This window comes from Cucurbita pepo, chromosome LG10, assembly GCF_002806865.2.
Source record: "Cucurbita pepo subsp. pepo cultivar mu-cu-16 chromosome LG10, ASM280686v2, whole genome shotgun sequence".
NCBI lineage: Eukaryota > Viridiplantae > Streptophyta > Magnoliopsida > Cucurbitales > Cucurbitaceae > Cucurbita > Cucurbita pepo.
Window position 1 is genome coordinate 1,525,899 of NC_036647.1, and position 23,363 is coordinate 1,549,261.

At 36.7% G+C, this 23,363-nt stretch overlaps 6 protein-coding genes across 6 annotated transcripts; 5 read left to right on the plus strand and 1 right to left on the minus strand.

The window, feature by feature from the left end:
• Window positions 1-23: 23 nt before the first annotated feature.
• On the plus strand, window positions 24-3,856 carry LOC111804339 (threonine dehydratase biosynthetic, chloroplastic-like). Its single transcript, XM_023689101.1, has 9 exons — window positions 24-650; window positions 942-1,121; window positions 1,217-1,486; window positions 1,576-1,782; window positions 1,868-2,116; window positions 2,201-2,271; window positions 2,343-2,460; window positions 3,252-3,386; window positions 3,470-3,856. Exons 1-9 carry the CDS (start codon window positions 168-170, stop codon window positions 3,635-3,637), a joined length of 1,881 nt encoding a protein of 626 aa, XP_023544869.1. The 5' UTR covers window positions 24-167; the 3' UTR covers window positions 3,638-3,856.
• A 372-nt stretch (window positions 3,857-4,228) lies between these two features.
• On the plus strand, window positions 4,229-7,127 carry LOC111803161 (pentatricopeptide repeat-containing protein At5g03800). Its single transcript, XM_023687449.1, has one exon. The coding sequence runs from the start codon at window positions 4,344-4,346 to the stop codon at window positions 7,062-7,064; it is 2,721 nt and encodes a 906-aa protein (XP_023543217.1). The 5' UTR covers window positions 4,229-4,343; the 3' UTR covers window positions 7,065-7,127.
• A 1,556-nt stretch (window positions 7,128-8,683) lies between these two features.
• LOC111804140 (probable glycosyltransferase At5g03795) lies at window positions 8,684-10,820 on the plus strand. Its single transcript, XM_023688838.1, has 4 exons — window positions 8,684-9,093; window positions 9,252-9,505; window positions 9,632-9,980; window positions 10,045-10,820. Exons 1-4 carry the CDS (start codon window positions 8,749-8,751, stop codon window positions 10,708-10,710), a joined length of 1,614 nt encoding a protein of 537 aa, XP_023544606.1. The 5' UTR covers window positions 8,684-8,748; the 3' UTR covers window positions 10,711-10,820.
• Window positions 10,821-15,027: 4,207 nt separating this feature from the next.
• LOC111804378 (sulfite exporter TauE/SafE family protein 4) lies at window positions 15,028-17,693 on the plus strand. Its single transcript, XM_023689156.1, has 11 exons — window positions 15,028-15,262; window positions 15,334-15,493; window positions 15,592-15,792; window positions 15,883-15,944; window positions 16,022-16,070; window positions 16,156-16,211; window positions 16,305-16,391; window positions 16,473-16,523; window positions 16,641-16,974; window positions 17,058-17,198; window positions 17,275-17,693. Exons 1-11 carry the CDS (start codon window positions 15,119-15,121, stop codon window positions 17,355-17,357), a joined length of 1,368 nt encoding a protein of 455 aa, XP_023544924.1. The 5' UTR covers window positions 15,028-15,118; the 3' UTR covers window positions 17,358-17,693.
• An 831-nt stretch (window positions 17,694-18,524) lies between these two features.
• On the plus strand, window positions 18,525-20,220 carry LOC111803100 (60S ribosomal protein L24-like). The gene is made up of 5 exons (XM_023687372.1): window positions 18,525-18,622; window positions 18,987-19,062; window positions 19,184-19,285; window positions 19,517-19,665; window positions 19,852-20,220. The coding sequence occupies exons 1-5, from the start codon at window positions 18,612-18,614 to the stop codon at window positions 20,006-20,008; spliced, it is 495 nt and encodes a 164-aa protein (XP_023543140.1). The 5' UTR covers window positions 18,525-18,611; the 3' UTR covers window positions 20,009-20,220.
• Window positions 20,221-21,883: 1,663 nt separating this feature from the next.
• On the minus strand, window positions 21,884-23,363 carry LOC111804242 (putative homeobox-leucine zipper protein ATHB-51). Its single transcript, XM_023688975.1, has 3 exons — window positions 23,270-23,363; window positions 22,888-23,198; window positions 21,884-22,093 (listed from the first exon to the last, which is right to left on the minus strand). Exons 1-3 carry the CDS (start codon window positions 23,361-23,363, stop codon window positions 21,884-21,886), a joined length of 615 nt encoding a protein of 204 aa, XP_023544743.1.

Sequence of the window (23,363 nt, forward strand, 5' to 3'; positions counted from 1 at the left end):
CAAGATTGTGATGGTGTTAATTGATTGGTGAAACAAGAGAATCCGACTTCTCCCTGTTAATGGTTGGTTAGGCTTAATTAATAGCAACCAAGCATTGAAGGCATTCGCAGCTTTCCTTCCACTTTCAACAGCTTCCTTTTGTGCTGTGCCAGTAGCTTGCAGCTGCAATGAACGTACTTCTTAACGCGCCCACTTCGCACCCGCTCTCTCGAAAATGGTCCCTTTTATCTCCAGCATTTTTCTTGAATGGGACATCTATTCCGATCGATGACAATCGAAACGGAATTAGAGTTACCAGGGTGCCATTCATCCAAGCCACGCTTTCAAAACACACGGTTGAGAACCTTCCCAATTCTGTGTCGAACACTGCGGTTGTGGCTCTTGAAGACGCATTGGTGGCCGTCCCTTTGCCTCCTCGCAAAAGGGTGTTGGCGGATTCGCTGCAATTCCCGCCTGGGTATCTCGGTGCCGTTCCGGACCGTTTGGGGTCTGATGATGAAGAGGATAGTCTCGATGCGATGGAGTATTTGACTAGAATTTTGGGTTCGAAGGTGTATGATGTCGCTATTGAATCGCCGTTGCAGCTTGCGCCCATGTTGTCTGAGCGTTTGGGGGTCAATATCTGGCTCAAGAGGGAGGACTTGCAACCCGTAAGTGAATTAAAGCACAGTTTCTAATTCTTTTTCATTTATCGGTTTGGAATCCAGCATTGATTTGGTCATTTGTTCAACAATTCTGAGTGAATTAGTAACCATGTATTCAATCAAAGCTTTACGTTGATTGTTGAGCATTCATCGACATTTTTTAGTACATCAAAATGTTCTTTGTCCTGCCTTTTGGTTTCAACATCAGACGAAGACGGCTTCTTTTGTTGATGGGTTGAGCCTTAACTTTAGGTGATGAATACGCATAACTGGGGGCTGTTGTTTTGGCATTTGTAGGTGTTCTCATTCAAGCTCCGAGGAGCTTATAATATGATGGCCAAACTTCCAAAAGAACGGTTGGAAAGAGGAGTTATATGCTCATCAGCTGGAAATCATGCTCAAGGGGTTGCATTAGCTGCTAGGCGATTAAGATGTGATGCTGTGATTGCTATGCCCGTTACTACACCTGAAATTAAGGTGCACTCATTTCTCTTCCTCCTTGTCCTGGTCTTAGTTTCATACAGATACCAATGTTGGATTACTAATGAAAATGTGAACTTCTAACGTTACAGTGGCAATCAGTTCAAAAATTGGGTGCAACTGTTGTTCTTGTTGGCGATTCATACGACGAGGCGCAAGCGTATGCTAAAAAGCGGAGCGTAGACGAAGGCCGCACATTCATACCTCCTTTTGATCACCCTGATGTTATAGCAGGGCAGGGTACAGTTGGGATGGAAATTGTGCGCCAAATGAAGAGCAAATTGCATGCTATTTTCGTGCCGGTTGGGGGTGGTGGTCTAATAGCTGGTATTGCTGCTTATGTCAAGAGGGTTTCTCCTGAGGTCTGTTGGTCTCAGTATTTTAATCTAATATTATCAATTATAGATATATTGATTTCTAAACGGTCTTGTTTTTCACATCTTTCATACAGGTAAAGATTATTGGGGTGGAGCCGTCTGATGCAAATGCTATGGCATTATCATTATGTCATGGTCAAAGAATAATATTAGAAAAGGCTGGAGGCTTTGCTGATGGTGTAGCAGTTAAGGAAGTGGGTGAAGAGACCTTTCGCCTTTGCAAAGGTCTCATGGATGGCGTAGTTCTTGTTGGCCGTGATGCTATATGTGCCTCCATAAAGGTTTGAGCTTCTACTTGGATAAGAACGATATGATTTTGCTTGTGGAACTTGTGTTCTATATTCTTATATTAGTTGTCATATCCAGGATATGTTTGAGGAGAAGAGAAGCATTTTGGAACCTGCAGGCGCTCTGTCTCTTGCTGGAGCAGAGGCATACTGCAAATATTATGGGTTGAAGGGAGAAAACGTTGTGGTAATAACAAGTGGTGCAAATATGAACTTTGACAAACTGAGAATAGTTACTGAACTTGCCAATGTTGGTCGTGAACAAGAGGCTGTGCTCGTGACTAAATTGCCGGAGAAACCTGGAAGCTTTAAAAGATTTTGTGAACTGGTTTGTTTGTTTTAGTGTTTCATTGTTGGATGATAGTCAGAGATCTTAGGATGGTGCTAACTGAGGTGTTTGAATCATCTGCAGATTGGGGCTATGAACATTACAGAGTTCAAGTATAGATATAATTCTGAAGAAGAAGCGGTTGTTCTTTATAGGTAAGTGCTTATGAAGTGGTTGTTGGTTTGTGAGAGTTTTCTTGTTCTTGATAACCCATCGTGCTTTGTAGTGTTGGTATGCATATGCCTTCAGAACTGGAAGAAATGATGAACCGGATGAATTCTTCTCAGCTTGAAACTTATAATCTCACAAACAATGATCTTGTAAAGGATCACCTGCGTTACTTGGTATGTTTTTTTTCTCTTTTTCCTGATGAACTTGGCAAATGCTTATTTACAACCATTGCTTTTGATGACCAAATGATTATCGAACTCAACTCGGTTGCTCCTTAGATATGCATGCACTACCACCTACGAGAGGGATTGCTAGTTAGCCTCAGATGGTTTTTGTGGCATGATTCAAGTAGCCAATGGGTGGGTAGCAAAGGGAATGCATGAACTGGTACATAGGCACTTTCATGACGAAAGAGGCAAAAGAAGCAATCCATAGAAAGATTTGTCATCACGCCGTGCATATAGAAAGAAAGAATAGACTCTATTCCCTTGCTCGAAGCACAAGATGTATGGGACGTAGTTTTGGAATGTGAGATTCTATATCGGTTGGAGAGGGGAACGAAACATGTCTTATAAGAGTGTGGAGACTTCTCCCTAGCAGACACGTTTTAAAACTTTGAGGGAAAGCCTGAAAGGGAAAGTCTAAAGAGGACAATATCTACTAACGGTGGGTTTGGGCTATTACATGGAAGGTTACACTATAGGTCCGTCCTAAGCCTTAGTTGGAAGCTAAACTTGTAGACTCGTAGAGAAAGCCATTTTCGAGTAGTTGTAGGTTTATATTTTCATCATTTTTCAGCTGTTTTATTGAGATCCTAACCTTATTTTACTCAAAATCTTGTCTTTTACATGATTTGTAAGCATTGGACATTATCAAAGTGAGCTTAACTTGAGCAGGATTAGGAACTATGGCCAAAATACATTCTTCCATGTTCTTCTAATGAACACTTCATAACTCCTCGCAGATGGGAGGCAGATCAAATGTTGAAAACGAGGTTCTTTGTCGTTTTATCTTCCCAGAAAGGCCAGGTGCTCTAGAGAAGTTCTTAGATGCTTTTAGCCCTCGCTGGAACATTAGTTTGTTTCACTACCATGGGCAGGTTTAAAACTGTGCTGTGACCTTTAATTACTCCTTTATATACTATGACTGTTCTAATGTATCGAATATTGTCTACTTCGACAGGGCGAAACAGGTGCAAATATATTCGTTGGGCTTCAGATTGAGAAACCCGAGATGGGCGAATTCCATGAACGTGCTAGGAGGGTCGGGTACGATTACGTTGTCGTAACTGATGATGGTATCTTTCAACTTCTAATGCATCATAGACCAACCCACAAGCCTCTAAATTGATTCTAATGTCAACTTATTATCAACTCGGCAACTCCAAATCTTGTACATCATATTAGAGACATGGCATTCGATGCTTCGAAGAGCTACCGTGTATCCTTTACCTCGAAATTTTGTAATGTAAACTTGATATTGTTATCTCTACTTACACAATTAGGGGTGGGGGTTCGTTTTTCTAGTACTCTCCTTATATGAATGAAATGTTGCAACTAGTTAATGTAATTTTGAGATTCATAGCTAATAAATTTATAGTTGGGCTAATAGATATTGCCCGGCTTTCCCTCAAAGTTTTGATAGGAAGAGATTTCTATACCCTTGTGAGGAATTTTTTGTTCCTCTCTTCAATCAACGTAGGATCTCACAGAAGTATTGTTTATTGTAAATTGTCCTCATTTTCAAAGGATAGAATAACGAGTATCGCTGGTATCGAACACATAACACTGAATAACGAGTATCGCTGGTATCGAACACATAACACTAAATTAATATATATATTATGAAGCGTATGTTCATCTTTTTTTTCAAAAACATTGATAAAAGGTAACAGATAAAAGAGTAAAAACATTTAATTTAGATTATTACAAACACTCGAGAGTTGGGGAAGGAAAAGAAGGGCGAGAGTGAGGACTCGAAACCATTTGGGGAAGGAACAGAGCAAAGAAAATATGAGTTATGGTTAAGGTTGGCGCCTTTGGATGAAACCATTTGAATGGCAGCCATTGTTCCGCACTCTGCAAACGCCATTTCTGCAGCTTCTCTTCTTCCTTCCACCATCCTTTTCCGCTTTCCTTCTATGCCCATTAATTCTTCACCTTCAACGCCACCGCCGCCACTTTTATCCAAAACTTCTTTATCTCTCTGTAACCCAAAGCCTTGTTACCTCCCACTCAATTCCACATCTCCGACCCATTTCCTAGCCTGCGCACAATCCGCTGTGTCAATTTCAGAACCCCTTTTCGCTTCACGCTCTGTATATAGCTCTACCTCTCCAATTACTTCCGGCTTCGATTTGCTTCGCTTATCCACTCGCTATGGTGACGCTGACCTCGCCAGAGCTGTTCATGCTTGTTTTCTCAAGCTCGAGGAAGATGTTTATCTGGGTAATGCTCTAATTGCTGCTTATCTCAGGTTGGGGCTTGTTCGAGATGCTGATAAAGTCTTTTCTGGCCTTTCGTGTCCTAATGTGGTGTCTTATTCGGCGATGATTTCTGGGTTTTCCAAGTCGAACCGGGAAGATGAAGCTGTTGAGCTTTTCTTTGCGATGTTGGACTCGGGTATTGAGCCGAATGAATACACTTTTGTTGCAATTTTGACTGCTTGCATTCGAAACATGGATTATCAATTAGGTTCTCAAATTCATGATATTATCATCAAATTGGGGTACCTGAATTGTGTTTTCATTTGCAATGCACTTTTGGGATTCTATAGTAAGTGTGGGTTTTTGGAACTTGTACTTAGATTGTTCGACGAAATGCCTGAGAGAGACATTACTTCGTGGAATACTGTTATCTCTAGTTTGGTGAATGAGTTCAGGTATGATGAAGCGTTCGATTACTTTCGTGGTATGCAACGAAGTGAGGGGCTCAGAGTGGATCATTTCTCTCTTTCTACTCTATTGACAGCTTCTACTGGCAGTGTTAAGCCAATGAAGGGCCAACAACTTCACGCTCTTGGATTGAAGGTCGGGCTGGAGTCTCATTTGAGCGTGAGCAATTCTCTTATTGGGTTCTATACTAAATGTGGGAGTGTAAACGATGTAATGAAACTGTTTGAGGCAATGCCAATAAGAGATGTTATTACTTGGACAGGAATGATAACATCATACATGGAATTCGGAAAGTCGGATTTGGCAGTCGAAGTGTTTAATAACATGCCAGAGAGGAATTGTGTCTCTTACAATGCAGTTTTGGCTGGACTTTCTAGGAATGGCGACGGGTCGAGAGCTCTGGAGCTTTTCATCGAAATGTTGGATGAGGGCATGGAAATATCAGATTGCACATTGACTAGCATCATCAATGCTTGTGGGTTGCTCAAGAATTTGAAACTCAGCCAGCAGATTCAAGGCTTCATCATCAAGTTTGGGATTTTGTCAAATTCTTGTATTGAAACAGCATTGGTTGACATGTATACAAGGTTAGGGAGGATGGCGGATGCAGAAAAGATGTTTCATCAGCGTTCATTAGAGAATGACTACACTGCAATGCTAACATCAATGATTTGTGGGTATGCTCGAAACAAGCAACTTAATGAAGCAATCTCTCTCTTTCACTCTGGTCAATCTGAAGGAGCTATTGTCATGGATGAAGTTGTGTCAACGTCAATACTCTCTCTTTGTGGAAGTATAGGTTTTCATGAGATGGGGAAGCAAATGCATTGCCATGCACTTAAATCAGGTCTCATAACTGATACAGGCGTCGGAAACGCAACCGTTAGCATGTACTCGAAGTGCTGGAATATGGACGATGCCGTCCGAGTCTTCGACACAATGAACACACAAGACATAGTTTCCTGGAATGGTTTGATTTCTGGACATTTGCTTCATAGACAGGGTGATAAAACCTTGGAAATCTGGAAGAAGATGGAGAAAGCAGGAGTAAAACCTGACAATATTACGTTTGTTTTGGTCATTTCAGCGTACAAACACACTGAATTTGATTTAGTAGATAGCTGTCGTAGCTTATTTTTCTCTATGAAAACTAAGTACAATATCAAACCCACATCAGAGCATTATGCCTCCTTTATCAGTGTTTTGGGTCGTTGGGGTCATCTCGAAGAAGCTGAAGAAACAATCAGAAGGATACCTTTCGAACCGGGCGTTAATGTCTGGCGCGCTTTGCTTGATAGTTGTAGAATCAACAAAAACGAAAGGCTGGAAAAGCTTGCTGCAAGATGCATACTGGCTGTGGAACCAAAAGATCCATTTACTTACATACTTAAATCGAATCTATACTCTGCCTCAGGGAGATGGCATTATTCTGAAAAGGTAAGAGAGGATATGAGGGAGAAAGGATTCAGGAAACACCCAAGTCAGAGTTGGATCATCCATGAGAACAGAATTCATTCATTCTATGCCAGAGACAAGTCCCATCCCCAAGTAAAAGACATTTACAGTGGACTAGACATTCTAGTCTTGGAATGTTTAAAAGCTGGTTATGTTCCAGACACGAGTTTTGTTCTTCAAGAAGTAGAGGAACACCAAAAGAAGGAATTTTTGTTCTATCACAGTGGGAAATTAGCTGCAACTTTCGGCATTCTAATGACGAGACCGGGACAGCCCGTCCGAATCGTGAAGAGTGTCCGTTTGTGTGGGGATTGCCATACCTTCTTGAAATATGTTTCTATTATTACCAGAAGGAAAATATTTGTCAGGGATACTTCAGGATTCCATTGCTTTGCAGATGGCCAATGCTCATGTAAAGATTACTGGTAACTATTTTTTACTTCTCATCATATTATCATAATCTCATATCTTTAAGCTTAGAGTCTCTGGAAATTCTCATATCTTTGCATTTGATCAGTATAGCTTGGTTGTGAATCTGCTGGTTTTGTAGTAGTTAGTAATGGTGAAATTCTGGTTTAATGGGAGATTGCAGAGAGCCAGGGGTTCTTAAATTCTGCATTTCCCAGTCAAAATTTCAGGTTTGCAATTAAGGGTTTTTGGTAAAAAGAATATTTTTAATTTTTTGAAATGAGAATTAAATAAAATATAAGAATTGGAGCTGGGACTATTTCTATTATTGGGTCTGGATCTGTGAATTATAAAATGAAAGGTAAAATAAACTCATTTTTATAGAATAAATAATAAATAATAATAAATGGGAAAGGGGCATTATGGTAAGTGCATACATGGCCCGAGGTTGTAAGATTGTGCCAACTCAGCACTCCACCTCACATATTCATTTTCCGCTTATCCGTATCATCCTTTTATATTTTCATTCTCATTCTCAATTTTTTCTTTTTTTCTTTTTTTAAATTGAGGGAAATTTAATAATAATTATTACAATTTTCTTTTTATTTCCAAATATATATTATATATATATATATGTATAAGATAAAAATACATAAACTAATTGCATGTGATTGATTAAATCATATCAACAAATATAAGGTCAGGATTCAAATTAGGATTTTAGACTTTCCATATCCTCTTGCATTTCTTCCTTTCACTCCATCTAAACTCTCTATTTATAGGGGAAATGTATGGTTTTAAATTTTATTATAAATTACATTTATTTTTATTTTGAGCTCCATGGTTCAAATTCTCATTCTCCACGGAAAATTAAAAAAATAAAGTTTATTAGACACTAAATCCGAAGTTTAGAGATTTGTTAAACATACAAAAGGGTCGTAATTGCTATGTATTTTTTTTTTTATTATTAATATTAGAGGTTCAATACTTGCTCTCATGTTAGATAAGTCTTTACTATTCTTATTGTATCAATATAATATGGGGTGGTATGACCGTTCACCGAAATCATATCTACACCCATCAGGGACGTGACTAGTTGTCAATTCTTCCTACTCATATTATATGCTATCAAAACTGTATTATGTAATTGTTGCTTATTCACTGTTCACTTATAACATTGATTCTTTCAAATTGTTTTCAACTCATTTTCTCATTCATATTTTTTTAAATATTTTCTCTCAAACGTGATTAGAGACTCAAGTTTACGTCAAAATTATCCACAAAATCCAACTTCTGACTTATTCATCATAGTAATATGAGTGTCGCACAATCGTTATCCTACTATCACAGTAATGATCACAATTGCTGCCACCAATTTGAGGGTGGCAATGTTGGTGCGTTTAATGCTCTTGCTATGACTAGATGTAGCTCGACTAATACAACCGCTATTAATCTTCCCATATATATACACATAACTTATTTAATTTCGTACAAGACGTTATTTATCCATTTAATTTAATAAATTAGATATTATAGAAGGCGAATGAGGGGGTAGAATGTGAATAATAAGGTAAAATTCGAATGAATTAAGAATAAAGAACAAGAACAGACTGAGGTTGTAATTACTAATGGCAGTGATATTGTATCTATAAATGGCCACTCCCTTTTCCTCTTCATTGACTCTGCAACAACCGCCTCCGCCGCGATGAAGTTGCCGCTTTTTATGATTCCTCTGATCGCTGCTTGTCTTTTTGTCATTTTGGGTCCGCCGTTCTTGTCGGACTGGCTCACTTTCCTTGATCGATATGCTTCATTCCGGAGCTCTCTTTCTTCTTCCTCCTCAGAAATGAATTCTCATTCAAATGCCACGGCGGCGCTACCGGTGCCGGTGACGGTGGATGGTCAAACAGTGGAACAACAACAACAACAACAACAACAACAACAACAACCTCTGTTTAACCACTCTGTTTCAAATCACTCTGTTCTTGCTTCTTCTTCTTCTTCTTCTCCACCGCCACCACCGATCGACGAAATGCAGATTCTTCCACCGGTCTTTGTTCGATTCTCTTTTAATCTTTCGTTCACTTAAACTATGATGAACCCAGAAAAGCCTCTTTCTGTGATGCATGCATCTTTCAAGATTTTGAATTCTTGTTTTGACTGAAACTGTAATGTAGCTTATTTGGCTATGGATAATTATGTAAACAGAATAGGACGAGAGTCAACGAAGAGTTTCTAGAAACCGCCATTAATGAAGTGACCAAGAACGCTTCTGCTGGAAGTAATTATGAACCGGCGGCGAAAGCCAGAAAACAGAGGAGATATACAAAATTGGAGAGAATCGAAGCGGAGCTAAGAGGAGCAAGAGCCGCCATTAGAGAAGCCATGTTCCAAAACCAAACACAAGATTCCGACTTCGTTCCTTCTGGACCAATGTATTGGAATGCCAAAACTTTTCACAGGTCAAATTTGATGGATAAACAGAGAATGTCTCTGTAAATTTGGTTTTTCTCTTGGAGTTTCTTTCAAATTTCGGTTTCTTCTTGGGAATTGTAATTTGTTTGTTCTTCCATTAATGGGAATTTCAGGAGTTACCAAGAAATGGAGAAGGAGCTGAAGATCTTCGTGTACGAAGAAGGAGAGCCTCCCCTGTTTCACAATGGCCCCTGCAAGAACATTTACTCAACGGAAGGGAATTTCATCCATGCCATCGAGATGGACTCCCGGTTTCGAACCAACGACCCCAACAAAGCCCATGTCTTCTTCCTTCCTCTGAGTGTTGTCATGCTCGTTCGGTTCGTCTACGTTCGCGACTCCCATGACTTCACTCCACTACGACGCACCGTCGCTGATTATGTCAATGTCATCGGAACCAAATATCCATTCTGGAACCGCACCCTCGGCGCTGATCATTTCATGCTCTCCTGCCACGATTGGGTAAGTATCACCTCACTTACCACAAATTCATCCAATAAACAGCCCATAATTGATTTGATCACAGGGTCCGGAAGTATCAAAATCAGAACCCCATTTGTACAAGAACTCCATTCGGGTACTGTGCAACGCCAACACATCCGAAGGCTTCAACCCATCAAAGGACGTATCACTCCCGGAAATCAATCTGCAGACGGGTGTGTTGACAGGATTTCTAGGTGGCCCATCTCCCTCGCGCCGCCCAATTCTGGCTTTCTTCGCCGGCGGACTTCACGGCCCAATAAGGCCCATTCTAATCCAGCAATGGGAGAACAAGGACCAGGATATTCGAGTCCACCAGTACCTCCCGGAAGGGGTCTCTTACATTGAGATGATGAGGAAGAGCAGGTTCTGCCTCTGCCCCAGCGGCTACGAAGTCGCCAGTCCCAGAATCGTGGAGGCCATTTACACCGGCTGCGTTCCGGTCCTCATTTCCGATCACTACGTCCCGCCGTTCAGCGACGTCCTCAATTGGAAATCTTTCTCCGTCGAAGTCTCCGTCAACGACATTCCGAACTTGAAGAAGATCCTGGCCGGAATATCGACGCGGCAGTACCTGAGAATGTACCGGAGAGTGGTCAACGTTAGAAGACACTTCGTAGTCAACTTTCCGCCGAAGAGATTCGATGTTTACCATATGATCCTTCATTCTGTGTGGCTTAGAAGACTCAATCTTGGACTACGGGATCATTGACCGTTAATTTTTGGGTTAGAATTTGAATTTGTACACGTATTTACTTGTTTTTTTTTTTTTTTCTTCAAATTTTTTTAGATTTATGGATTAATAATTTGATTAAAGGAACGTTGAATTGAATACATGAGTTATCCTTTATTAACAAAACTATCCCTATAAAAAATATTTTAAAATTTTCAAAACTTTTAATAATTTTGTTAAATTAAAAAAAATAAAAAAATATGACGGTCTATTTTATTTCAAAAATATCTCTAAAAATTATTTTTAAAAAATAGTCTCGAATCATTTTAACTTAAAAATACTTAAAAATACTTTTACAAATAACACTAATATTTTTAATATATAAAAAAAATTGAATGAAAACTATCTATTTATATCTCATAGATATCTCTCTTGATTATAAGATACTTATGGTAAATAATCTTAAACTTTTTTTCTAAAAATTTAAGGATATTAATGTTAATTTGAAAGTTTAAGGTAAATAATCATAAAACGTGTACTAAATGTTACATCTATTTATCAACGGTAAAAATAATTTTAAACTTTTTAAAAAAATTTAAAGGTTTTAATGAAATTTTTAAAAGTTTATAAGTATTTCAAAAATACTATATAAATATATATTTTAGTGTTAAGGCATCGTTGACCAGTAATTTTATTAATTTAGCCATTTCTTTCCTTTAAAATCTGGTATTCTATTTTTAAAATCGTTTTTCATATTAAAAATTAGGTTGCCACCTCATATATTTGTCATTGGTGGGGTGTCTAATTTATTATTAGAAGTTGTGTTATTAAATTTGGATAGGAATATGTAAAAAAAAAAACATTGTAGATTCTTCTGTGAAAATTTAGAATAAATAAATCACAAACTTTAGAATATATATATATATAATATGTATGTATATGTATATGTGTTAATACAAGAACGGATAATATGGGATGTAAAGAAAATATAAGCTTGAATAATTTATTAATACAATATAGATGGTTAATAGTTTAAATAATAAGATAATGTTTCTGGTATTAAACCAACATAAATAAAAACTTCTTGTATTAAAACTAACGTAAAATGGCATAACAACAAAATATAAATTATATAATACAAAAAAGTTTGGGATCTATGTTCCAATTTAAACTCAGCTAATTGTGATGGAATTATCTTTTTCTTATTAAAATTTAAAAATGATTTGTCACCTCATTTAACATAAAATAAAAACATAAATTTGACTTTAAATATCTAATAATAATAAAAAGTTAGCCTATACCAGTTTAAAGTGGAAGGATACTGTTTAGAAATTTTTAAAATTTTCCAAAAAAAAAAACTATGCTAAATAATTGAAAAACTGACATGTTCAGATATCTTGTCAGAGAACACGTCATGCGTATAAGCAGAAGTATGGTACCAATTGGCTACGTGTCGTTACGATGGAGCGCCGTTCTCCACGTGTCTCTTCATTTATTTCAGAGAAAACGACGCCGTTGAGATTAAAAAAAATCTTAAAATAGCAGAACATCGGCGACGGCGTCAGAGAAGACAGTGGAGGAGGAGATAGAGGAAGTGGCGGCGGCAGGGAATGGTAATAAGCAAAGATAAAGTGCAAACGCAGCAGAAGGAAGAAGGCGGTGAATTCGAGCGGATGAAGTTAACCTCATGAATTATTGGGATATTTCAAGATTTACCCATTTTTTTATTATTATTTAAAAAGTGCATTTTGAATCAATAAATATTGGTCAATTTATTTTGTGTCTGATTCGGACAAGATCGAAGAACAAGGGTTGGGTGGTTGTCCATTCTCCATCCCATCCAAACCAGAAATGTCTGTAATGTCCGGTCGGATCTCTCTGATTAATCAACCTAATATTTAATTTTTTATTTATTTTTCTTAATTACCGACATTTATTCCTCTCTCCGGGGCCTCGAGTCTTCATCAATTAATTATCTTATATATATATATAAATTGTACATTTTCCAGTTGCCAACGTTGAAAGATAGAAGATAACGATGGTAGAAATTTGTTTTCTTTTTCTCTTTACTTTATATTACATAATTCTTTTTAAAATATTCTTTCCACAAAATTTGACTTCATTATCTCTAAATAAATAAAAATAGTATAAATTTATTTAAATTAATGAAACAGTTATCCTTATCTATTTATTATTACAATATACACGCAAATAGTGAAAATAAATTACATAAATATGACAACGGGTTATAATTTCAAAAAATTTGACCTTATACACAAATATCTTTTTAGATAAAGGAAACACTTTCATTTCCACTTCCACGTGGAAAATCAAATCAAATCAAAATTCTCTTTTTATGTCGTGGATCATATTTTGGCAAGAAATAACATCATTTCATTTTCAAAGAAAATTTTTAAAAATTAATATCGTTAAAAAAGAAAAATGTATGCAATGCTTAAGGTTTTAAATATCTTTTTCGTAAGGTGGAATTTAATTGGGGGACTCAAAAGGGAAAAATAAAACGTTGAGGGGTACCGTGCAAATTCTCGAAATTTATTGATTTTTTTTGTTAGTACAAAAATATATGGCTAAGATCCATGTTTAATGCACTCCAAAAAGTTTGTTCATCCCTTTCTTGCTCCCGAAATAAGCGTGTGGCTCATAGCTTTCGTAATGCTACCATTACCAAATATTAGGAATTTAATTATATATTCATTTCTTTTAAAATAAATTAAAAAATACAAATTATTATTATCATTATTATTACGAATAAAATAACTCGTAGAGTTAAATATGATCCAAAATTAGTCCATTTGTATACTCGACACTTCTTTACTAAGATTTTTAATATAATTTTATATTTATTTTTAATATTTAAATTTGATTTATATTTAATTATTGAAGGTTGAAATTGATTTCTAAATAATTAGTAAGTAATATATACCATTAGTAAATGAAAAAGTGGCCTAATAAAACATATGCCGGTTTAAATTATATTCAAATAAGTAATTATTTAAATTGCATATATTTAAACATTGCAAACGTTTAGATACCAATCATCCAATAATTTCAAAGTCTCATGCATTATTCGGACTTAAAAAATTATATATTCAATTTAATTAATTTTAACAAAATTAATTATTATTCCACTTGACTCCTTAATCATAAATAATATTAAATATTAATTTTTCTTTTACATATAAATGGAATCGAGCTAGGCAGGTTTGAGGTCATCAAGAAACTCTAATAAACTATTAAATTTATAATTTATAATTTTTATTAAGGATTTTATGACTATATATTTTTATTACACAGAATATTATAAAAAAAAGACATCGATGAATAATTAAAAATAATAAATACCTTTCCTCATTAATGTCAATCAATTTTTTTAAAATAATTTAGAAAGAAACGAAAAATAGTTTCCCCCAATCGTGACCATATTAATTGCATTTGTTTATTTTCGAAATTGAAAATAAAACCAAAATATAATTTGTTTTTATGAATTGACATTGATTTTATGTAAATCTAAATCCGCCGGAACTTCACCCGTACATCACATTTATTAATTAATTAATTTATTTATTTATTTTTCATGAGGAGAGAATATTCCATTTTTTTGTGATTTATTATTATTTTTTTCTCTCAAATAACGTGGACTTGGAATCTTCGAGGCAGCCACATTTATTAAATTTCCGTGATGGATTTGAATTTCTTTTTTTATTATTATATTTTACTGTAGTTGCTGTATGATTGGTTTTTTTTTTTTTTTTTTTTTTTTTTNATTGAAATTATGATTTTTTAAAAAAAGAATCAGTGATGATGGGCTAGCTCAATATAATTATTTTATACCACTTCAAATTATTCACCCATATTTCACGTGAATTAATATTTATAAATGATTTGTTATCATTTTCATTACGTGTTCATATTGTATTACAAGAAATGGATAATCTAATTTTTTTTATTTTTATTTTGCATTGATGATCTTATTTGACATATACCTTAAAAATTAAATATTAATTTGATTGTTTAAGCTATATGAATTAATATGCGTAACTAACCTAGCCTAGCTTGTAAGTGAATTTGAAGGTCTTTCCAAAGATAGGCGTCGTAGAATAATAGGGGGAGGGAAAGAGTGAAAAATGGAGGGAAAGAGTGAAAAATAGTTTTTTTTTTTAATAATTTGGGAGAGATAAATAAAATGACAATAAACGTTGGGCAATAAAACGTAAAAGTCTGGTAGGAGATTGGTAACAGCCAATAAGTATTCGCCACGTGTTTTCTAAATTTGCAATGGAATTTAATTGCTATTTTCGAATTTGAATATTTTTCTATTTATTTGAACCACAGCCACCACCACAATCCGCAGAATCCTGAAACCACACCCGCCGGAGACCAACATCGGCGGGATATATATTTTTCTTCCGGCTTCTCTTTTTCTGCCATGGCTACTTCTGGGTTTCTTCTTTACCTACTTTCTGCCTCTTCCATCGCCATTCTCTCTGTTCTGTACCTCTCTAGCCCTTCTTCTTCTCCTTCTTCCTCCTTCGTCCTATCCGATTCTCTCTCCACCGACAAAATATGGCCGGTTCGTTCTTCCTTCTTTCCTTTTCCGTTTCCGTCAATGTCCTCGTTCTTAATTTTTCTTTTTTGGTGAAGGATTTGGAGCTGAGTTGGAGGCTTGTGGTGGCGACGGTGATTGGATTTCTCGGCTCCGCCTGCGGAACCGTCGGAGGAGTTGGTGGCGGCGGCATTTTTGTCCCTATGCTTACTTTGATTATTGGGTTCGACACCAAATCTGCTGCTGCCATTTCCAAATGTATTGCGATTATTCTATTCAACCCAAAACCACCCCCAACACATATATATCTAAATTGAAGAAAAAATTTCAAATGGGGTGTGTTTATTTTGTTGCAGGTATGATAATGGGGGCTTCCTCCTCGTCGGTTTGGTACAATTTGAGAGTGGCGCATCCAACGAAGGATGTGCCGATTATAGACCATGATTTGGCGTTGCTGTTTCAGCCCATGTTGATGCTTGGAATCACCGTTGGTGTTTCCCTTAGCGTTGTTTTCCCCTATTGGCTCATCACTGTTCTCATCATTATCCTCTTTATTGGTCTGCCCTTTTCCCCTCCTCTTCGTTCCTTTTCCAATTCTCCAAATTCTGCACAATTCTGAGTTTATTTTGTGGCGGTTTGTGATTCAGGGACTTCCTCCAGGTCTTTCTTCAAGGGAATTGAGATGTGGAAAGAAGAAACCATTCTAAAGGTCGTTTTCTAATTCATTCTCTTAACCAAATTCTTAGTTTTGTTCAGAGATTCATAATTTGGTTTTCCTTTCCCCAGAAAGAATTCGCCAAACAAAGTGAGACTTTTGTGAATTCTCGTGGCGAATGTAAGTAGAACATGTTTGGATTTGTTATTAACTATGTTGAAATAGGATAAAGGGTTGATATTTTGTGTTCTTGGTGGGTTTGCAGTATTGATTGATGTAGAGTATGACCCACTGATACCCAAAGAGCAGAAGACAGCACTGGTGGGGCTCAAACACCACCAATAATTTCTTTGATTCATTGTTTCTGCAAGTTGAAGATTTGAATAAGCTACCATAATTTTGTGTCTGTTTCAGGAATTAATGTGCTTCAATCTTAGGTGGAAAAGGACCTCCATTTTGTTGGCTGTCTGGATTTCTTTCCTCATACTTCAAGTTGTTAAGGCTAGTTCCTTCTCTTTCTTTCTATATCTCTCTCTCAAAGTTCATCTTTTGATGTATATTCTTGACTGAACAATGATGCAGAATGATGTAGCAGTTTGTAGCCCTTGGTATTGGATCCTCTTCTCCTTGCAGGTTTGTGGATTTCATTTTCAAATTCATGATTATGAACTGACTAATAAAAGTTCATGAATTTTACCAAAAGCTTGATGATTATGAACTGAACTGGATTGTTTGTGGGAGCTGTATCAGTTTCCTGTAGCATTTGCAGTGTTTGGATATGAAGCAAGAAAGCTATACAATGAACATAAGAAGAGGATGGAGGCAGGAAACTTGGAACACATTTGTGAGGCTTCAATAGGATGGACTGGCACACACCTTGCTTTCTGTGCACTTTGTGGCATTGTAGGAGGCACTGTTGGAGGCCTTTTGGGTTCTGGTGGTGGCTTTGTTTTAGGCCCTTTGCTCTTGGAGATTGGCGTTGTCCCTCAGGTTGCTAGTGCTACTGCCACTTTTGTTATGATGTTCTCCTCATCCTTGTCTGTTGTTGAATTCTACTTGCTCCACAGATTCCCCATTCCATTTGGTGGGTTCCCTTTTTCATTCTCTCATTATTCATCTCCTATCATCAAATCATCCCTAACCTCTTCTTTCCGACTTCGTTTGCAGCTCTGTATCTTACGTCGGTGTCGGTTTTAGCCGGGTTCTGGGGGCAGTTCTTTGTTAGAAAAATGATCGCCATTCTGAGACGAGCCTCACTTATTGTGTTTGTACTCTCTGGTGTCATCTTTGCCAGTGCCATCACCATGGGTACGTAACCAAACGTTTTGAAAGTTCAATGACTAAACTTTGAGGAGCCAACTCGTGGGTTCGCTTTGTTTTGCAGGCATTGTAGGAGTATCGAAAAGTATAACGATGATACATAATCATGAGTTCATGGGGTTCTTGGATTTCTGCAGCAGCCAGTGAGAGATTCATCACACAAACAGAAAAGTGTAAGAATAGAAAGAAGATTGGTGGAGGAAAAGAGGGTTTGAATTTGTTTAAGCATAGAATTGGCCAACGCCTTGTTGACCAATTCTCAATCCCATGTTGCCTGTGAAGAAAAATAATGAGGTGATTGATGACTGTTAGCTCCTCGCTGACAGCATCATCGTACCTTCCAAAGTTATTTGAATGTCTCAAAATTGTATTGTAGTGTTGTGGTTGGCTGTTATGTTCTGTTAGCACCTCGCTGACAGCATCATCTGTTAATTGAACTTTTTATCAGTTAATGTTGTGTTCGAATATTGTTCTCCTTTTTTATTATTGTTACTATCATCATCATCCTTCCTCTATCGCCCCTGCATTCAGATGTACACAAACTTTATAAGAGAGATTTTATAGTTGGAAAGTGCGAAAGATACACTTTTAAACACTTAAAAATTATAATGATTGGCTACCACTTGTAGATCTTTGTGCCTCTTTGTTCATTTATGTTCGTGAAGTGTGTCAGTGCAATCGATCATACTCCAGCTTCCGCTACAACAAACATCATTCAGTTCACCACATTCACTATGAGAGGAGAACAAAACATTGTGGAAACCTCTCCCTAGCCGTCTAATTTTAAAAACTTTGGGGGAATTCCAAAATAAAAAGCCTAAATAAGATAATATTTGCTGTATTGTGAGATTTATAAGTGTGGAAATCTCTGAGCTTATGGAGAACCATATCTATTTTTAAATTTAAAGATTAGTAGATATGGAGTGTTGTTCATTTAATACTAAATTATATTTTTAATTAAAAACTTAAAATTTAATTTATTTGAATTAATTACTTAAAATATTGTTTTTTTTGGTGATCAACAACATAATTGGTCCAAGGTAGCTATCGTCTAGGAACGAAACATATTAAAAAAAAAATGAAAACCCTAACGCTCAAGCTTGAATGATTCTACATATTTTAAATATTTCATAATCTCAAAAGACATTTAATTTTTAAATATTCTAAAATAAAAATTACAATTCAAACAGGCCTTAAAGATATTGGGCTCTTGAAAGGAACCGGACTAACAAATTGGGCCACACACTGTACTAGGCCCAGTGGCATTATTGTGGTTAAACGCTATTAAAGGGGTAATCAGATATACCTCAAACTATACATATCCTTTCCCTCGACAGTTTTCTTTTCTAGGGTTTTCGGCGACCACGAAGAAACAGAGGAGTAGCCACTGCAGCCGCCGCCATGGTGTTGAAGTCAGTCTCTATTACTCTCTTTCTGATTTTTTTTTTTTTTGTTGAATTGATTTCATTTTGTTTTCCGGATCCTTTTATTGTTATTATTATTATTTTTTTCTGATAATCGGTGATTGCGTCGTTGTGGTGAAATAGAGCAAGAACAATGTCACCTATGTGTGCTGTTTAATTAAACTTTCAGTGCCTGGAGATGTATATCCTTGAAATCTCTAGGTTTTCTGGCGAATTGAAATGTTTGTCAGTAGATTTCATTATGATCGTTGGGTTTGAAGATGTAGTGGCTCATCCAATGAGAATGTTTGTGGTGCTAGATATGCGTAATTCGTTATTGATTGATTCTGAAATATAATGCTGGTTTTGGTAGGACCGAGCTTTGTCGTTTCAGTGGCGCTAAGATATATCCCGGTAGAGGAATCAGATTTATCCGTGCTGATTCACAGGTAATAAACCTGCGTGGCCGCTGATTGAGTTGTAGTTGTATCTGGATAATCTGATATATATTTTGTACTTTGATGTATACGTACCTGCTATTTTAATTTCTAACTTGGCTGGATTCACCAGGTTTTCCTGTTTGCAAACTCCAAATGCAAGAGGTACTTCCATAACAAATTGAAGCCTTCTAAGCTCACCTGGACAGCCATGTACAGGAAGCAACATAAGAAGGTAAGAAGTCAAATTTATTTTCTGGATTTATTTTCTTGTTGGGTATATTTATAGTCTATCATATTGTTCTTTGTCTGTTAGCTTTGATTTTGGACGGGTGATTTTGAAACAGATTGTTTTGACTGTGGTTCTTGTAGATCATAATTATCTACTGTATTATGCCCTGTTAACCACGATTTTTACTAAATAATTGGTGAATTATTGAATCCTTCTTTTCTTTTCATTCCGTAGGATATTGCTCAAGAGGCTGTGAAGAAGAGGAGACGTACCACTAAGAAGCCCTACTCGAGGTCCATAGTGGGTGCTACATTGGAGGTTATCCAGAAGAAGAGAGCTGAGAAGCCCGAGGTTCGTGACGCTGCTAGAGAAGCAGCCCTCCGGTATGTGATTGTTCCAAGTTTATATTTTTCAAATTTTCTTGATAATATTGCATGTCATCAAATCTCAAGAAAAGCCAAATGTAGACATTTATATGTTTATAACGAGTACTGAATGATTTATTGATCAGCCACATATTTTGTTTAAATTATTTTAATGTATTGAATTTGTTAATCTTTGGGGTGTAGTGAAATTAAGGAGAGAATTAAGAAAACGAAGGATGAAAAGAAGGCAAAGAAGGCAGAAGTGACGGCAAAAACACAGAAGACACAGAACAAGGCTAACGTTGGTAGGGGAGCTGCACCGAAAGGACCAAAGCTTGGTGGTGGCGGTGGCAAACGTTGAACTCTCCACGCTGCAAGCTAGGAAGAGTAGTTGTGAGCTTTTATGTTCTTTGATTATTTCCAAAATTTTGTATGGATAAATTATTTTGGCACATTTCTTCTTCCAGTTATGTCCCAAATATCAGAGTTCTTCATTTTTTCCCTTCAATTTACATAATTATGAGTTATAACTCGATTGCTGAAAAGGGGATTAGAAACTCTTGGTTTTTGTGAAGTTCTTGGTTTTTATGAATTTCCTTTCAAATTTTATTTGCTTACCTTTTGGATTCATATAATATATATATACACATATAATCTTCCTCAACGTGGGTTATTATTTGCTTACCTTTTGCATTCATCTAAAACTTGGTATTTTCCAGCTGTAGGGAGTAGTAGGGTGTTTCCCTCTGTTTCGATCGTGTTCTGGATTTCCCAGGAGGGTCATTACTTTTGGGTTGGGGCTTTCAAATTCTCATGGTAATTGTTGTGAATCGGTCAATTAACTTTTGGTTTTTGATAAGAGTTAGGTGTGTATTTGTTTATTTGGGTTTTACATTACCAACTTCTCTAAGGTTTGGTTGATCACATTTTCCCTATAAAATGGCGGATTAAGATGCCTTTTTATAGACACTATTAAGGGGTTGGTTACGAAAAATAGTGTGCTCATATCAAGGGTTCTTTCCTGCGAGTATTACATTGAACCAATGTAGTAAAAATAATGGGGGCCTTTAACCACATAACCTTGGAAGCATTGTGGGCATCCTCAATCCTGGGAGAAGCAGAAGAAGAAGAAGAAGCAGAAGCAGAAGCAGAAGAAGCAGAAGAAGAAGAAGCAGAAGAAGAAGAAGGAGAAGGAGAAGGGAGGCCCCTGGATGAGTGGGAGCAGAGAAAACGAAAAAGTACTGAGACGGATTAGTAGACCCCAATAGTGTTGCCTTTTTGTGTTACATTACGTAAGTTGGTCAATATTTCCCCACTCGAAACCCTAAAACTGCGGAAAGCGATTGATCATAACGCACCATCCTCTCCTCCCTCTCTCTCCCTCCATTATTTGCTTAAACCTCCCCTTATTTGTATTTAGGGTTTTTAGGTCAAAAATGTATCCCTCAAACTACATATTCTACTTTTTTTTCTTTTTACCCAAAAATAATTACATCTATGACTCGAAGTCCTCGGGTTAGGTTGAGTTGGGTCCAGACATTTTTTAGATCCAACTTTAATTTAATAAAAGTAAAAGGTTAGTTACTGAAATATTTATTTACTCATTTTTAAACATTTTATTAAAATTTGCAACTCAATATATTTTGAAAATTAAATGGATTATTAAGAGGTACTATGAGCCTTTTCAACCTATCAAGTTTCCATTTATTTGAACCCAACTCAACACAAATAACTTCAAACCTAACTCAAACGGTACGGGTTAGGTTGGGTTGGAGATTGATCGAATTTTAGGATAATTATTCTTTGAATGACCATTTAGACTTTTATTGGTCTCCTTTAGTTAGGAGAGAAGATATGAGTTGAAGATGAGAAATGTGAATATAGATGATATCTAAATATATCTAACTAAAACCATGTACTATATCTAACTAAAACCATGACGTAGTTCGTACGTCATTAATTTGTGTTTGAGCTGGTATTAAACTATCGTAATAATTAAAGACTTTGCCAATAAAAGCTCTTCTTTTATATTAGAAAGCAACGTAACCATGCATTATAATTACCTTTCTGCCCTCAAAGCTCACCAACTTCAAAACCATTCTAATGTGTAAAGTCCATGAATTTCAAAAGAAAGTCGATCAGATACAGACCTAAAATTGACAGAGATTCAACGGACAACACCATTTCTTTGATCTTCAACACTAACAAAGTAACGAACAAACCCTTGAGCAGCTACTTAAGGATAAGAAGGGCGGTGAGCAGCCTCAGCACCCCACCAGAATGGAGGACCTGAACCTGAAATTTGGTTGAAATCTTCCACATTATTGTACATGTAATTACCCACCGACGTGCTTTCCACCGTCGCTTCCCCGGAGACATCCTCGTATGCCATCGGCTCTTGATTCCTCATCGTTTGTTCTCGTAGCATGCTTCTTAGCTTCAACACCTATTGCTTCCATCCAACAACATTAGTTAATCTAAAAGCTTAACCTAACTAACTCATAAATTTCTCTATAATATCATTTGCCAATCTAATTAAGCGATCGACTGCACTACATTATGTGTTTCATTCGTATAATCAACTCCTTAATTAGCCGATGTGAGACTTATCTCTCAACAATCCTCAACAGACATACCCTCGAACAAAATATATCATAGAGCCTTTCCTGAGGCTTATGGAGCCCTCGAACAGCCTCCCCTTAATTCAGACTCAACTCTTTTCTTTAGAGCCCTTGAACAAAATACACCTTTTGTTCGACACTTGAGTCACTTTTGATTACACTTTCGAGAGCCCCAACTTCTTTGTTCGACATGTGAGGATTCTATTGACATGACTAAGTTAAGGGCATGACTCTGATACCATGTTAGAAACCACGATTCTCCACAATGGTATGATATTGTCCACTTTGAGCACAAACTCGATCTCGTGGCTTTGCTTTTGGAGACCATTGCTTAATTAGCTAACGTAGACTCCCTACCAACAATTCTCAACAACCCTAACTCAACCATGTTAGCCTAAACACAGTTTAGTGATTAAGTCATTTCTAACTCTTTTTCGGAGTCGAACGTAATCACTCCTCCAAACGACTTAAAACACTAAAAAAAATGAAAGTATAACCTAAAATTTGTAAGCAATGTTGAAAGTGAAAGGGTTTAGGGTTTAGGGTTTAGGGTTTAGGGTTTAGGGTAGAGAGATGTGTGCATGAAGAACATTAAAGATGATGAGAAAGAGATAGAAACCTCTTGTTGAAGGGTGTGTTTTTCCTTAGAAATGGTGTCAAATTCTTGTTTGAGGGTATCATAGAGATACTCAAGCTGCTTAGTCCTCCAACGAGCTCTTCTATTTTGAAACCAAACAGCAATTTGCCTTGGTTGGAGCCCAAGTTCCTTTGATAGCTGCATTTTGGTATCAGGCTCAAGCTTCCCTTCCTCTTGAAAGCATCTCTCTAACCTCTCCAACTGATCCTCACTCAACCTGTTCTTCTTCTTCCTCTTCTCCTCATCCACTCCTCCAACCACACATTCCACCGCCTGCTTCTTCGTCTCTAACACTGATTAAACCAAAATTATGTCAACATTAAATTTTCCATACAATGTATGTATGAACAACTTTAGAACTTACCAGGAAACTGATCCAAATTGTAATTGTAGTAATAGTTGTAGGGCGACGGTGGAGAAACAAAGGTAGGAATGAGACTGCCACTATTCCACTCCAT